Genomic DNA, 15,452 nt, shown 5'->3' with positions numbered 1-15,452 from the left:
ATAAATTATTAAAAAATAATAATTTTTTTAATTAAACATTGTTAAAAAAACCATTTACTAAACAGTATTATTACTATTATCATGAAAAATAATCATAAATCACTAAAAAATAATAATAAATTATTACACAGTATTATTATTAAAAAATATTAATAAATTATTCTCATTATCATTATCATACCCATAATAATAATAATAATAATAATAATAATAATAATAATAATAATAATACAGAAATTAATTTGCCTAATAATAACAATAATAATATAATAACATTAGTAAAAAAAATTAAACCGTAATGAAAAATAAATAACAATATAATATTAGTAATAATAATATTAATAATCACAATAGTACTAATTACAGTACAAATAAATAAAATTCGAATAAATATTTATATTCATCGTTAAATATTAAAGAAAAATTACTTACCCATTGAGGATGATCCAAATACTCAATAATATATTTTTTCGGTTTGGTAAAATCATGCACCATTTTTTCTTTCTATACCGTATACTTCTTCTCCCGTAACTTCACTTTTAACCCTCTTCACTCTTGCTTCTTCACTCTCCTTCAACTCTTCCTCAATTTGCTTCAGTAACTTCGTTTTTTACTTGGCTCCCTTACCTATCTGCGTTTTGGCTTTTAAGCACCCAGATAAATACCCTCCAAGACACGTGGCGCGCATGCAGCTAGGAAGCCTGCAAAACGCAACTTCTGTTTGGCTTTGCAAGGCTAACAAACGCAACCTGCGTTTTGCCTAGCCCCATGCTGGTCAACACCTGCTCCTGTCGGCATGCAGGACACGTTTTGCAACCTGGTTCACTTCTCATTCCAATCGCAGCCTGCATTTTGCAGGTCACTGAGCAACGCAGGTCCACATTTGTGGACAACTCACCATACATCCATATTCAAGCAACTCACCATTATTTTATCCATAACCAAATTAATTTCCGTATAATAAATTGTAAAATAATTCTATTATAAAACTTATTAAAGATAAATTTATGTTAAATTTAAATTTTAAATATTTTTTAAAATATTTATTTTGGCACGATAATTAATTAATACATATTTATACGATAAAAATTTAGACGAATAAAAAAATACTACATAGATTATATTATCTTGATAAGTATTTATTTTTAATTTTTCAATAAAGATATTATATTACATATATATTAAAATATCTTTATAAATAATTATAAAAAAATAAATATATCCTTTAAAATATTTTTGTTAAAAAATTAAATATTTTTTATTAGTGTGAAAAAATATCCTTATACAATAAAAACATTAAAATCAAATATCATTAATTTAAAAATTTTGTTGTTCATTGTTCATCATCATCTATCTTTTTAGATCCTATGGAAAGCCGGAGCAGATGAAGAAGTCCAAGTTAGCGCGGTTGTGACCGGTGTTGATGGCATTGCTACCGTGGAGGACGCGTTCGCGGGCATTGGACATTCCGTCATCGGAGGTGAACTAAGAATTGTGCCGGGAAGAAATATTTGATTAATCTAATTATTTGATTTTTTTATTTTATAGGAATACTTTTGTCATAATAATAAGAAAGGATTATTTAGTTTTTTAACAAAAATATTTAAAAGGATATGTTTATTTTTTATAATTATTAGTAAGAATAATTTAATATATCTAGTGGTTTAATATTTAAAAAAAATTAAAGATAAATGATAATTAAATTAATTTATATGACATTTTTGTATTCATCTAATTTTTTATCGAATTGATACGTATTAACTAATTATGTATGGAAACAAGCATCTTCTTTTAATTAGATTTGAGTTATAAATTTTAAATATTTTTTATATTAAATGTTTAAGACTTTCTCATTATTTTATTCTTTTGAAGGAAATTAATTTGGCACATATTCGGTGGGCAGAAATGAAGTGATGATGATAAAAAAAAGTAGGCAAAAAAGTAATGACATGATAGAATACAATAAGAAAGATACTCAACTTTATTAGTTTGTATATTAAATTCAATCATTATAATTAATTATTAATATAAAATATATATTAAAGTATACATATATTTTTAAAAATATATAATGATTAATTTTATCGGTTAATTTTAATATTTAAATAATATTTTTTTAAAGATACTTTGTATTATTGTTGGACTAGTCAGCGAGAAGAAAAAAAAGAAAAATTCCTTAGTATAATAACAAGAGAAAGTTTTGTGGTAGCAATATTTTAAAAAATTGGTCAGCATTTAATTATAAAAAAATAATTTATATTATTAAATTTAATTTTACACTATTAAAAATATTATTAATAATCAATTAATAATTACAAAATATAAAAATTGCTGCTCTAGTACTCTTCCTATTAGGTTACATAGAGGTAGAGATAGAGATGGGAAACAAAACCCCATGCAATCAATCCCTGCCTATAAATACATATTAAGAGCCTCATTCAAAAATCACAAGCAACCAACCAACTAAACAAACAAATAATCACTACACAGCAATAAGCTTTTAGCCATGACCTCAGTTCAGTGCCACAAAATATGCCAAGAAACCTGCTACCAGCAGAAGACCCAATCATCCATTGGGCAAAAGGTTTCTGAGATATCAAAGGCCACCACAATGGTGCCAGTTGCCACCCATGCCCAGCAACACTGCCATGGTAGCAGCAACCACCACATTGGAGCCACCCAAACCCATACCAATTCCCAATGCCATGGTGGCAGCCACCACAGTGGATGCTCCCATTCCCATACCCATACCCAAGGCTATGGTGCTGCTAACCACCATAACAATGGAGGAGGCTATGCTGGTAGCCTCCACAAAGGATGCATCCAATCCCACACCCATACCCAAGCCTGTGGCGGTGCTAACCACCAAAACAATGGAGGAGGCTATGGTGGTAGCCTCCACAAAGGATGCACCCAATCCCACACCCATACCCAAGCCTGTGGTGGTGCTAACCACCACAACAATGGAGGAGGCTATGGTGGTAGCCTCCACAAAGGATGCACCCAATCCCACACCCATACCCAAGCTTGTGGCGGTGCTAACCACCACAACAATGGAGGAGGCTATGGTGGTAGCCTCCACAAAGGATGCACCCAATCCCATACCCATACCCAAGCCTGTGGCGGTGCTAACCACCACAACAATGGGGGAATCCAATCCCAATGCCATGGCAGCAACAAAACCAACATGACAGCCCACAGTGGAGGAGGGTATGTTGCGACCAACAAAACCACTGAAACTGATTACTACCACAGCCAAACAAAGACCACCGCGAATAGCGGCAGCGGGAGGTGCAGTAATGGAAGAAGCAAGAAGGAGCACAAGAGCAGGGGCATGTTCCAGAAGATCAAGGATGGGTTGTCCGGCCGCAACAGCGATTGCAGCAGCAGCGAGAGTGACAGCAGTGAGAGTGACAGCGACAACGAAAACAACTGCGGCAGGAGGAGCAGGAAGGCATGTTCTATATAACTAACTAACTAAATCTTTCTCCTGACATTACACATTTGCAATTCAATGTCCATTATTGGTTTAATTAATTTGAATTGTGTGTGTGTGTATGCAGAATTGCAATTAAGCAGTAAGCACCAGCTCTGGATTCTTCATCACAGCTCCTATGATGTCAAGTGTGTAGCCACTGGCCACTGCTCAGAATAAATAAAATATCCTAATTTAAAATAAATAAATAAATAAATAAAAGTGATGTACTTTGATTATGTATGGTGTGACTCCGAGATTGAGACCTAAATGCATTGTGTGCTTGCTCGATCTCCTTATTACTATCAATAAAACTGTTTGAATTTAACATCACGCTCTCTCGCATCTCATGCCTCTCGCATTTGCCTATAGTTTTATCACCAGAACAAACGAATCGTATAATGTATTTATCGATTTTCCATTACCTATATTTTTTCTTTCCTTTACCAAACACGCTCTTAGTTTATCACCCGTATCTTTGCCCAGTGAAGAGTTCACTCTCAAACCAATATGCACTGTTTCTCTTTAACTTAACCATTATTTAACGGAGGGATATTGATGCACCACCGAGTCATCATAACTAATGTAATTCTGTCAGATGGAATTAACCTTCAACTAGAAAACAAAACCTTTTTACAACATCTAAATGCTAAAAAAAATAAAAAATAAAAAAACTGTGAGAATTTATTTTATTTAATATTTATTAATTATTATAATAATTAATAAATACTAAATAAATAAATTTTAATTATTTTTTATTAATTTTTTTTTGTTATCAAGTATTTTCGTTTATATATCATATATTATTTATTGTCCTAAAATTCTGATTTGATCTCCCCACTTTAACACTCGGTCACTTGCAGTAAAATTGCATATCTTTGTTTAGTAAAAACAAAATTCGTTAAATCACGCAATCAATATTATAAAGGTAAATTGAACCATAGATTATTACATATCTGTATCTTTTAAATAACGATATATGCTTTCCCATCTGGTGTGTGTATACATTATTTTCCAAGTTATATATGTTCTTTGAGAAAGTCTAGGGAGCCAATGGCCTAAGCGTACAATGTGTACAATGAAGGTTTAGAAAGTATTAGAGATATCATTATTAGTGTTACGTTATCCTGTCAGGTTATGCTTTTGGGATGAGTGGTTTCAGAACATGGTATAAGAGTTCCAGATGCGGAAGGTTAAGAGTTTGAACCTCATGAGATGTTTATTATCCCTGGTATCCGGATGGTTATTCTGCATAGTATAAGTGATGTTCATTTAATTCATAAACCAAAGATTTAGCCCATTGTACATATTGTACACTTACGCCATTGGCTCCCTAGCACTACTCATGTTCTTTTTATCATTTAAAAATACAACAAAAATAATCAATAAATACTATATTTTCTATAAATAATAAAACAAATTTTTGTATTTAGTAAACAGTTTATTCATTTAGTCTAAATTGTAACAATATATAAATAAATATTTAAAAAGTATACAAAAAAATTCAAAAAAATAATTCTCTCTAAATTTTTCTTTTTATTTTTCAAAACAATTTAGTCGTTCATAATAAAAAAAAATTAAAAAAGAATTCACTTGATATAAAATGATTAAATTTTAAAAATAAAAAGATTTTATTTTTCTAAAAATACTTACAAAAAATTGTATTAAAATTTGTTCTCTAAAATTATTTTTTAGAATATATATTTGATATTTAATTTTTTTTGTCGCGTTTTAAAATTTTTCGAAAACTTATTTATCGTTAACATCTTTTAAATTTTTTTTTATCAGTAAATTTTTTAGTATCGTTTAATAATCTATTCCTTTTTAAAAAATTATTACTAATAAACTCGATTACTATGTGCACAACTAAAAGTGCGCTACTGCTTCTACATTCTCATGCATATTAAAGAACTACAGTTAAAAATAAAATAAAATAAGAACGAAAGAAAGAAAAGCAAAGAAAATAACCATAAAAAGAAAAAGAACCACGGATATAACATGAGATATGGTGTATGTTTAGATTAAAGTTTGCAAAAAGAGTTTGTAGATTAAAGTTTGCAAAAAAAGAGTTTGCACCAAATTAATTTTTTAAATTTGATTTTGATGAGAAGCTAAGTTAATGTTAACATGATTATTTATGTTTGACAATTTTTATAAGAAATTAGATTATAGTAAAATAAATGTTGTTTAGATTATATTATTTAAAATTATGTTTAGATAAAAATTACTAAAAAAAGACATGGATTTATATTATTCAAAACCACACTTTTTTTCAACACTCTTTTGACTATAATTTTTTTTTAAAAGAACTTAAATTTAATTGTTGACATTTAATATTTTTTGTCATAATTTTTCAATACTTTTTTTGGGTACTATTTTTTATTTAATTTGATCTTTTTAATTAGATCAATAATTTATATTATAAAAAATTAACAATGATAAACAAAGTACATTTTAATTCAAGAACCTACGATCAAAATTGTACCAAATCAAATAAAATAAAATAACAAAGAAAAATTCTATAAAAAAGAACATTATATATGAATAATGAGTACCAAAAATTTCTTAAAAAAGACAATAATATACAATATATAAGAATGAAGGATAAAATTGACAAAAAAAAATAAATTTTTTCAATTGTTTATTTAACGTAACTATTAAACACAAAAGTTATAATTTATTGTTTTAAGTATAGAATCACATTTATATCTTTAAAAAAAAAAAAGTCAAACAAAAAATTGAGATTTTCTAGACAATTATACATAAGTATTATAACACAAACACTAAACCAAACACACTCATGGAGTCCTTAAAAGTTAAAACAAGTCATTACTTAACCAATATCTTTACTAGGAGTCAAACAATTCTATTTTCATTTTCAATTTCAGTGAATTTTTTATTTGATTGTTATTTTGTATCAAGTGCATTTAGTTATTAAATGAATCAAATACGAGCTTAATTTCAATTCCATTATATATGCCTTCTTCTAACTAATAATAAATCATAATGTCAAGTTTATATATATATATAAAAGGGTTAATTTTTTTTCACATTAATAAAAATAATTATTTTTTTACGAATATATACTCAAATAAATCCCTAAAAAATTTTGCATCGAATATTTTTGTTTCAAAAAATTTTTTATTACATAAAGATCCTTAAACTTTATAAAAGTAAGTATATATAGATTCTTTCATCACACTTTTGAGAACCTATTTGTTCAAGTAAAAACAATGGATTTAACTAAAATAGAGATTTATTATCTATCCTATTTTTATAAAGTTTAAACACCTCAATGTAATAGGATTTTTTTGGAGATAAAAACATCCGACACAAAATTCTCCATAGACCTATTTAAATATATACTCTTTTTTTACACATCAACTATTACAACTCCATCTGATGAAAAAAAGTGCTTAAATTATTATAAAACTTATTTATATTATGATTTTCAATGAAAAATATTTTTATAATGAATATATCAAAATTATATATATTTAAAAAAATTATTGTGCCATTTTTAACTTATAAATTTGAATTATGAAAAAAGTTAAAGAGCTAATTTGAAGTTTATAATTTTTACAACCATGTTACTCACGTATCAAAAATCAGTTACTAAATTAATTATTTATATAAAATATATATTAAAAATAAATTAAACAATACATATATTTATACACAAATACATAATAGTTTAATGATTAATTTTTTGTATGTACATAAAATTTTTATAATTTAGAAAAAAAAAAAGACAGATAAATCACTGACTTTTTAACTCGAAGATACATAAGTTTCTAACAAATTGAAAATACAAAAATATTCTTTATCTTCTAAAGTGCAAAATATTTAAGTTCTTTTGTCCAAAATATATAAGGACAGATAAGTTCTTTAGAGAGACTTAAATATCTCACGTTTTACAATGTAAAAAATATTTTTATATTTTCAATTATTTGATGACTTATTTATCTTTTAAATAAAAGATGAGTACCCTATTTATCATTTTTTCTAATTTTTAATATGCATACCATTATCTAGGGAAGAAATTCCCCATTATGTATTTCGTTTTTAAGAGAGAAATGATGATTCCATGACTCATTATTCTTTTCCAAAATTTGATACGTTAAATAGAAAGATTTGAGAACAATTTCTAAGATACCATATACTTGACTTCGATAGCTAAAAAAAGTAGAGAAATCTTATTAGAAATTATATATGCTTATATGTGAGTTGATTCCCCAAAACAAAAATGTTATACGCACTTCATTTTATTTTATTTTTTCCTTAAATTCCTGCTCCATAAATTGAGTGGGAGTAGAACTTATTCAGCATGTTTCTGCGATGTGTGGTATTAATGCCACGAAATTAGGTTCTTTCACTTGATTTATTTTCCGATACGTTTCGAAACGAGTCAGAGAATAAGTTCCGTTCTTTTCCTTTCTGTTAATAACATGATAAGGCTACTTTTCTTCAAGCCATAATTCGAAATGGTTATTTTAATTTCATAAATCATCATTCTAGAGGGAAAGTGGAGCTCCACTCTGGTGCTAATAAAAGGCCCTTAATACAATACATATCATGCAACTCAAGGGAAAACAAAATTAGAAGTAAGCACGCACCATAAAATTTAGCTATTACAATGGCTTCTGCTCAGTGCCACAAACCTGCCACCACTATCGAGCCTTGCCCACCAAGAAGCCAGAAACCCACCACCACTGTCGCCAATGACATCTGCCAACCAAAAACCACCCAACACAGTTCCTTTGGCCAAAAGATATCTGATATGACAAGCAAGGCTTTCAAAGGGCACCATGGCCGCCATGGCAACAGCCAAAACCAAGTTCAATGCTACAGCCAAACCGAGATTGAGTCGCACGGTAACACTAACTCTAAGAAAGAGACTCATTACTATGGACAATCACAGACACAACATGACAAGAAGCATGGGGTGTCCAAAACCCAGATCACACTTACCGTGGTCCAAGCTCAGATCACTCAGACCGATGAGTATGAATACCCTCCTTATGGTACCACTACAACATGCTTTGGTACTCATCCCAGGAAGCATGCAGATCCCAACAATAACAGGAAGGACGTGAATTTGTTCCAGAGGATTAGAAATGGCATGTCCCGCCATAGCAATGAAGGAAACAACAGCAGTAGCAGCAGCAGTGACAGCGACAGTGACAACGAGAAGTGCCCAAAGCAAAAAACTAAGGCAAGTGCACTTAACAACGAAAAGTGCCCAAAGCCAAAAACCAAGGCAAGAGTATTTGACATCTTTAATTGCATGCATGTTGAGTTAAAACAAAGTTTAATTTGCTTCAAAGGATTAGTCTCTTTAACCTCTGTTTTTGGTTGCATCTGCAGAATTGATGCTAGGAGAAGCTGCGGACAGGACGCTAATAAACAAAGCTTATGTGACAAGCGTAGAGAAGAAAACATGTTTACAAATAAACAGTGTCTTTGTGATTTAATATAATTCTTGTACCTAATATAGCTGGGGAAATAAATGCCAATATAACAATTGGTTGTTTGTGGCTTTGTGCCTTTTGTGGAATAATAGATGTTAAAAGTCTGCCATTGTGAGCGGTCTGTTCTACCATATGATCTTATAGTACCTATACCTAATCTAGTCAATACGGATATAAAAAACCGCATTTGGTTAAAAACTAGAACTTTCCTTATCAAGTATGTCTGTCAATTAAAGTGTCTATTCTGCTAACAAGCCAAATTACAGAGGATATAATTACAGCTTAACTGACAAGATTCACAAGAAGGCTTAGATTAAAACCAAGCAAGATACAATACACATTACATACCAGACAATATACACGCACATTCATTGTCCATCAAGAGACTTGGAAATGAAAGCTGCAATGGCTTTCAAGGCGTGATCTTCAGCTTCTTCTTGGGTGGAACCATTTGCTTGCAGATGCTTCTTACCAATCTTGAAGGAGTGGTCACCACCATCAATGACATGCAGCTCATTGGGGGTTTTCATTTTCTTCCTAGTGGCTTCTAACTTCTCAAGTGGACAGAGAGTATCCTTGCTGCCCTGTGCAACACATAACGCAAAATAGACACTAAGATAATATATATAACAATGTCCAAGCACGCAGTATGAGAATACCATTCTGATAGAAACTGAATAAAAATAACAACTACGTGGAAGATTACCTGTACAAACATTGTTGGAACTGTTAGCTGTAACAGTGTTTCATCTCTAATTGCACCATTGATTCCCTGAAAGTTTTGTAACTAAATTAATAGAGTCCTTGTTATATTCAATTATTCAAACTCTGTTCCTCTAGTATGAGCGAGATCTCTGTTTCAGCGGGAATAACACACACACACACACACACACAATAACCATAATAGCTCAAGCATTGCAGTATCACAAATCACAAAGCAGAAATGATGCAGCAAGCCAAGAATAAATGGAAATGGAAATAGGGAAGGAAATAGTAGCATTATTAAAATTAAAAAAATTGATGCTTTTCAGGGAGTCATGTTAAATGCTCATAGGAGGACAGCTTCATCAGTTATTTCGGCAAATTGGATAGCTAGTTTATGAATTATATGAGATGAAATGTAATTATACGAAAGAAAATAAAACCTTCAACGGGTAGCCAAGGCATACAACAGCAGAAACATTAATATCTTCCAAGCTAGCCACCATGCATCCCACTCTGCAACACAAAACACATACATAACTTTGCTTATAATAATGCTAATAGAAGTTCCAGATCCCAAATAAGAGAAAGAAAAACAAGATACCTTGAACCCATTGATTTGCCTGCAAGTATGATGGGATGACCAGGGTACTTAGCAGCAGTTTGCTTGACAATTTCAGAGTGAGAGTCCACCAATTTTTCTGCCTTTGGAGGAGCCTTCTTCTTTCCAGTGATATCTGGCAGCACATGGGAAAAAAACAGATTAGCATAGTGTAGATCTAGCAATTTCAATGCAGAATGAAAAGAAGGAAACTAACAGGGATAATCAAAAGTGACAACATCAGCAGCTTGGAGTGCCTCCTTCAGCATTCTCTTCCATCTATTGCATAGAGATCAAAGATAAGAGAGTTTTCAGAAGATCTAAGTAATAACAAATTTTGATAAAGTGATTAAAGTAGAAACCTTTTCATCCAATCAGAAGAGGAAGGAGCACCGGCCCCATGAGCCAACACAACCACAGGAGCAGCTGCTGAGGCTGAGGGTTCAACGTCGCCGTGGTCTTTGCTCTCACGCCGTCGCTTTGCAGCTGGTAGACAATCCATGCCGCTTGCCTTACCGATAATACCAAAACAAAGACCCAAAATCAAAAGCCCCAATTAGGTTTGGTGTTTTATGTTCTAAACCTAAACTAGTTATTACTGATTTAGTGATTACTGATTGGTGATTATACTTGCCCGCGCTACCCATTTTCGCGCCAAAAGTATCATCGCCTGCCTCTAACATAAGTTACATAACGCTGCCCCAATTCGGTTTATGTTGAAAAACCGCCACTCAAAAACTGCCAGAAAACCACTGAACCGGCAGGAAAACAGGGACGCGGCCGGTTTTCAAAAAAGGATCAGACCAAGGTTTTAAAAATCAGATCGGACCGGCCGATTCAACTGAGTTAACAGGAACCGGTCATCTGGCCAATCCGGTTGACCTCCAAAACTGCCTTGCAAAAAATCGGTGAAAAAATCAGTTGAACTAGTGGTTAACCGGTCGGCCGGTTTTTTAAAAGTACCGGTTTCTAACCCTGGATCCTAAACAGCGTCATTTTGAGACGCGAAAAAAAAAAAAGAAACCCGCATTCGCTGACCGCATGACCCGGTAACCCAACCCAACCCCTTATGCAAACTGGAGACCTCAGTCCCGTCACTCACTAGCCACCACACATTCAACCCTAATTTCTCTTCCAAGTTCCAATCTTCATCCAACAACGAAGGCCATTGACGAACGAATTTTTGCTAGTAAAGAAATTCACAATTAATATTTCGTTGTAAGTATAGTTTCTAAACCAACTAAAATCCTTTCGTACAAAAACTTGGTTGTCACAAGTAACAAAACCCAATAAAATTTATAACCGAAGTATTTAAACCTCGGGTCGTCTTCTCAAGGAATTGCAGGGAGGTGTAATTTATTATTGGTTATGGAAAAAGGTATATTTTTGGATTTTTTTTGAAATAGGGAACAAATAATTTAAATAGCAAGAAAAATAAATTAATAATTATAAAGAAAACTCTTGGAAAGGTATAAGAACTGGAAATTCTATCCTAGTTATCCTTATCAGGTGTGATGAGAATTGTTGTTGCTCCCACCCTTACTAAATAAAGGAAAGTCAAGTGGACCAATCAATTTGATCCTCAAGTCCTAGTCAACTCCTGTGGAAATACTAGCTTTAGAGCAATCCAAATCAATCAGTAGTTTCCAATTCTCAATCAACCGCTGAGTTTGATAACTCAAGTGTTACCAATTACTTAACCAAAACCAAAAGGAGAAAAATCTAAATTAAATTAAAAGCATCATAAATAGAATAAAACAATCATAAATCTGAAATACCTCGAATTATATTAAATAGAATATTCAAATCTAACATGGCAAAATTCATAAGCCAATTTGGCAACATAAGTAATTAACAAGTAAAAGCATTAGAGTAACTAAAAGTAGAAGAGAACATAAAATTAAAGTTGGGAACATTGAACCTGATATGAAGAAATAACCATAAATTAAGAGAAATCCTAATTCTAAAATCTAAGAAAGAGGAGAGAGCCTCTCTCTCTCTCTCTAAAACTACATCTAAAAACCTGAAATTCTCTGTTCTGAATGTTGTATGAATTGTTGAATGGATTCTCCCACTTTATAGCCTCTAATCTCTGTTTTCTGGGCCGAAAACTGGGTCAAAAATAGCTCAGAAATCTCTCCTAGCAATTTTTGGTACGTACAGGTCGCTGCAAAGTCACGCGGGAGCGTCGTCCACGCGTTAGTGTGGATTGGGTTTTTTCCAGGTCACGCGTCCGCGTGATCCACGCGTGCGCATCGGCTGGCTTCGGGGCAGCTATGGCAAATTATATATCGTTGCGAAGCCCCGTATGTTAGCTTTCCAACGCAACTAGAACCACGTCATTTGGACCTCTATAGCTCATGTTATAATCGATTTAGTACTAAGAGGTCAGGCTGGACAGCTTTAGCAATTCCTTCAGTTTCTTGTATTCCTTCCACTTTTGCATGCTTCATTTCCATCCCCTAAGCCATTCCTGACCTATAATCTCTGAAAACACTTAACACACATATCACGGCATCGAATGGTAATAATAGAGGATTAAACATAGCAAATTTAAGACCAAAGAAACATGTTTCCAATCATAGCACAAAATCATGAAGGAAAATGTAAAACCATGCATTTTGTATGGATAAGTGTATGAAAGATTGATAAAATCCACTCAATTGAGCACAAGATAAACCGTAAAATAGTGGTTTATCAACCTCCCCACCCTTAAACATTAGCATGTCCTCATGCTAAGTTCAAGAGAGGCTATAAGAGAGTGAAGAGGAATGGTAGAATGTATGAAATGCAACCTATCTATATGAATGCAACTACATGCAAAATGTTTTTACCTACTTGGTTTAAAAGTAAACAAATCTTTTAAGAACAAATATGAACTGGATTTCACTAATTCAAATTACAAAATAAAGTACAAGTAAACTTGCAGAAGAAAATAGCTTATGAAAGCCGAGAACAAAGAATCGAGCATCGAACCCTCACCGGAAGTGTATACACTCTAATCACTCAAGTATTTAAGGTTCGATTCTCTCAATTTTCTACTAACCTTGCTTTCTAAGGCTTGTTCTTCGTCTAACAATCAACAAAAATTTAATGCACAGATACACATAGCAAGAGGTCTTTTAAGGGTTGTAATGGGGTTAGAGTCAAGGTAGGATTGTATTTGGCCAAGTGGACTAAAATCTGAATCCTTAATTAACTTAAACTTTCCACCTAACTTTAGACAATCCATGTAATCATAATACCACATATAACTATCTATTAACCATGTTTTCCACATATTCATGCATCCTAATTTCAAGTACAGTACATATGCATTGCTTTCACTATTTACTTTGGGGCATTTTGTCCCCTTTTTGTTATTTGCTCTTTTTATTTTCTTTTTCTCTTTTTTTTTTCAAATTATTATTTTTTTATTATTTTATTTTATTTTATTTTTTTCTAATTTTTTCAATGCATATGATTAAATTATTGAATGCATGAATATGTTCTCAACATTCTTTCACATTTTCAGAAAATTCTAACATACTCAATTCTCAAACCAAATGTTTCCAAACCCAATTTTCCCACACTTAAATCATGAGCACTCTCACTAATCTAAGCTAACCAAGGATTCAAATTAAGGACATTATTGTTTTTCGCTTAGAGTTAATGATGTGCTAAAGTAAAGAACAAAGGGGTATAATAGGCTCAAATTGGTTTGCAAAGGATAATGAAAGGTTAAGGCCATATGGGTATGTAAGCTTAGTGAAACAAGGGCCTCAATCATGTAAGTGCATGCATACATCAGACCATGGAAATATAGAATTAAGCAAGACAAAGATCACAATTTTAGAGAGAAAAACACACACCAAAAATAAAACATTGGTTGATAAAATGCAACCAATCAATTAAGCTCAAAATCTCACAGGTTTTGTGTGTTCGAGCTCAAAACCATGTTCCAGTAAAATATTTATTCAAACAAGTTCAATAAAAATTTAATTCAAATTAGTGAAATGTTATAAAAAGTTTCTTGAAGAAGAAAATATCACTTTAACCAAGTGGTGGTAAAATATGCACAAAATCAAACAAATATGCAATCAAACATGCAAATGCAACAACTAACAAGGAAAATAAACCATTGGTGTTGAGATAGAAGAGTAAGTAACCCATGGAGATCAGTATCGACCTCCCCACACTTATAGATTGCACCGTCTTCGGTGCATGCTGAGATGTACAAGTGGACGGGTTGCTCCAACTGACGCTTGTAGATGGAGGCGCCTTAGTTGGAGGTCTCTTGGTTTCTCTCCTTGCTGGTGTTTTTGGAGCAGTTTTCTCTTTACCCTTCTTGGTGACCATCCTAAAAAGGGAAAAAGTAAGTAACTTTAAAACTTAAGGGTTAGAGCAAGGAAGGAGATGGTATAAGTGATAATCAATGTACGGTAAAGAGGGATGTCGTTAACACATGGTCATTACTACATGTGAAAAGTTCATCAATGGAAATATAGCAAGTGCATGTGATGGCAAGTAGATGCAAGATGTTTATTGGCATGCCGACAAAGGCATGAGTAGCATAGATCAAGCATTAAATGTCCAAGTTTGATTATCAATTCTTTCAAACTAACAATCTGTTTGTATTGACAATTATATTTAATCAATAAAATATAAAAGGGATTTTGTGAAAAAACAGGCATTAGAGTAGGAGAATGATATAAAAGTAATGCATGATGCCATACGGGCTTTTTCACAAACACTTAGCATGCATGATAAATATGTTATTGAAAGTATTATTTTGAACATGCAAGCAACCCTTTAAGAAGTAATATTAATTGTCAAACAATTCCACAATATATTCACAAGTAATTATAGAAGAAAATAATCACCCAAATAAATTTCTATCACCAATTAAAGGAATAAAAAGAAAAGAAAAGAAAGAAAAGCAAAATATAGATAATGAAAGTAAAAAGAGAAAGAAAACATAAATAAAAATAATAAAGGAAAAGTAAAAAGTAAAGAAAGAATGAAAATAACCTTAATAATGGATGTGAAAAATAAGGGAGGAGAAAGTAAAAAGTGAGAAAGAATAAAGAGGGAAGAAGGTAGAAGAGAGAAATAAGAAGGAAAAAGAAAAGAATTGGATTTGGGGGAAAGATAAGATAAGATATTTGGCTGATCTGGATAAGCTATGTGTTGCATGTGACGCGGACGCGTGGAGCACGCGAAC

At 32.0% G+C, this 15,452-nt stretch overlaps 3 protein-coding genes across 4 annotated transcripts; 2 read left to right on the top strand and 1 right to left on the bottom strand.

Moving 5' to 3' along the window:
* The first annotated feature begins 2,441 nt into the window (after nt 1-2,441).
* On the top strand, nt 2,442-3,808 carry LOC107630710 (uncharacterized). Its single transcript, XM_016333915.3, has 2 exons — nt 2,442-3,454; nt 3,564-3,808. The coding sequence occupies exons 1-2, from the start codon at nt 2,507-2,509 to the stop codon at nt 3,573-3,575; spliced, it is 960 nt and encodes a 319-aa protein (XP_016189401.1). The 5' UTR covers nt 2,442-2,506; the 3' UTR covers nt 3,576-3,808.
* A 4,143-nt stretch (nt 3,809-7,951) lies between these two features.
* LOC107630713 (uncharacterized) lies at nt 7,952-9,077 on the top strand. Of its 2 annotated transcripts, none has more exons than XM_016333918.3 (2): nt 7,952-8,735; nt 8,843-9,077. In XM_016333918.3, exons 1-2 carry the CDS (start codon nt 8,112-8,114, stop codon nt 8,846-8,848), a joined length of 630 nt encoding a protein of 209 aa, XP_016189404.1. In that variant the 5' UTR covers nt 7,952-8,111; the 3' UTR covers nt 8,849-9,077. The 2 variants fall into 2 exon arrangements, with proteins under 2 accessions (XP_016189404.1, XP_016189405.1); XM_016333919.3 differs by having other exon boundaries at nt 7,976-8,690.
* A 55-nt stretch (nt 9,078-9,132) lies between these two features.
* On the bottom strand, nt 9,133-10,936 carry LOC107630712 (alpha/beta-Hydrolases superfamily protein). The gene is made up of 6 exons (XM_016333917.3): nt 10,612-10,936; nt 10,467-10,528; nt 10,253-10,385; nt 10,092-10,164; nt 9,653-9,718; nt 9,133-9,530 (listed from the first exon to the last, which is right to left on the bottom strand). The coding sequence occupies exons 1-6, from the start codon at nt 10,749-10,751 to the stop codon at nt 9,315-9,317; spliced, it is 690 nt and encodes a 229-aa protein (XP_016189403.1). The 5' UTR covers nt 10,752-10,936; the 3' UTR covers nt 9,133-9,314.
* Between the last annotated feature and the right edge of the window lie 4,516 nt (nt 10,937-15,452).

The sequence above is a fragment of the Arachis ipaensis genome, chromosome B3 (assembly GCF_059453495.1).
Source record: "Arachis ipaensis isolate K30076 ecotype BB chromosome B3, ASM5945349v1, whole genome shotgun sequence".
NCBI classification, from domain to species: domain Eukaryota; kingdom Viridiplantae; phylum Streptophyta; class Magnoliopsida; order Fabales; family Fabaceae; genus Arachis; species Arachis ipaensis.
The sequence above is the reverse complement of the archived record's forward strand: the minus strand, read 5'-3'. Positions and strand labels throughout refer to the sequence as shown.

What these genes read in the sequence shown, in the direction of transcription:
- LOC107630710 (XM_016333915.3), top strand. Translation starts at nt 2,507, where the DNA reads ATGACCTCAGTTCAGTGCCACAAAATATGCCAAGAAACCTGCTACCAG.
- LOC107630713 (XM_016333918.3), top strand. Translation starts at nt 8,112, where the DNA reads ATGGCTTCTGCTCAGTGCCACAAACCTGCCACCACTATCGAGCCTTGC.
- LOC107630712 (XM_016333917.3), bottom strand. Translation starts at nt 10,751, where the DNA reads ATGGATTGTCTACCAGCTGCAAAGCGACGGCGTGAGAGCAAAGACCAC. An exon ending in GGCAAATCAATGGGTTCAAG is followed by an intron (nt 10,165 to 10,252) that starts GTATCTTGTTTT and finishes TTTGTGTTGCAG; the next exon opens with AGTGGGATGCATGGTGGCTA. An exon ending in GCCTTGGCTACCCGTTGAAG is followed by an intron (nt 9,719 to 10,091) that starts GTTTTATTTTCT and finishes CAAAACTTTCAG; the next exon opens with GGAATCAATGGTGCAATTAG.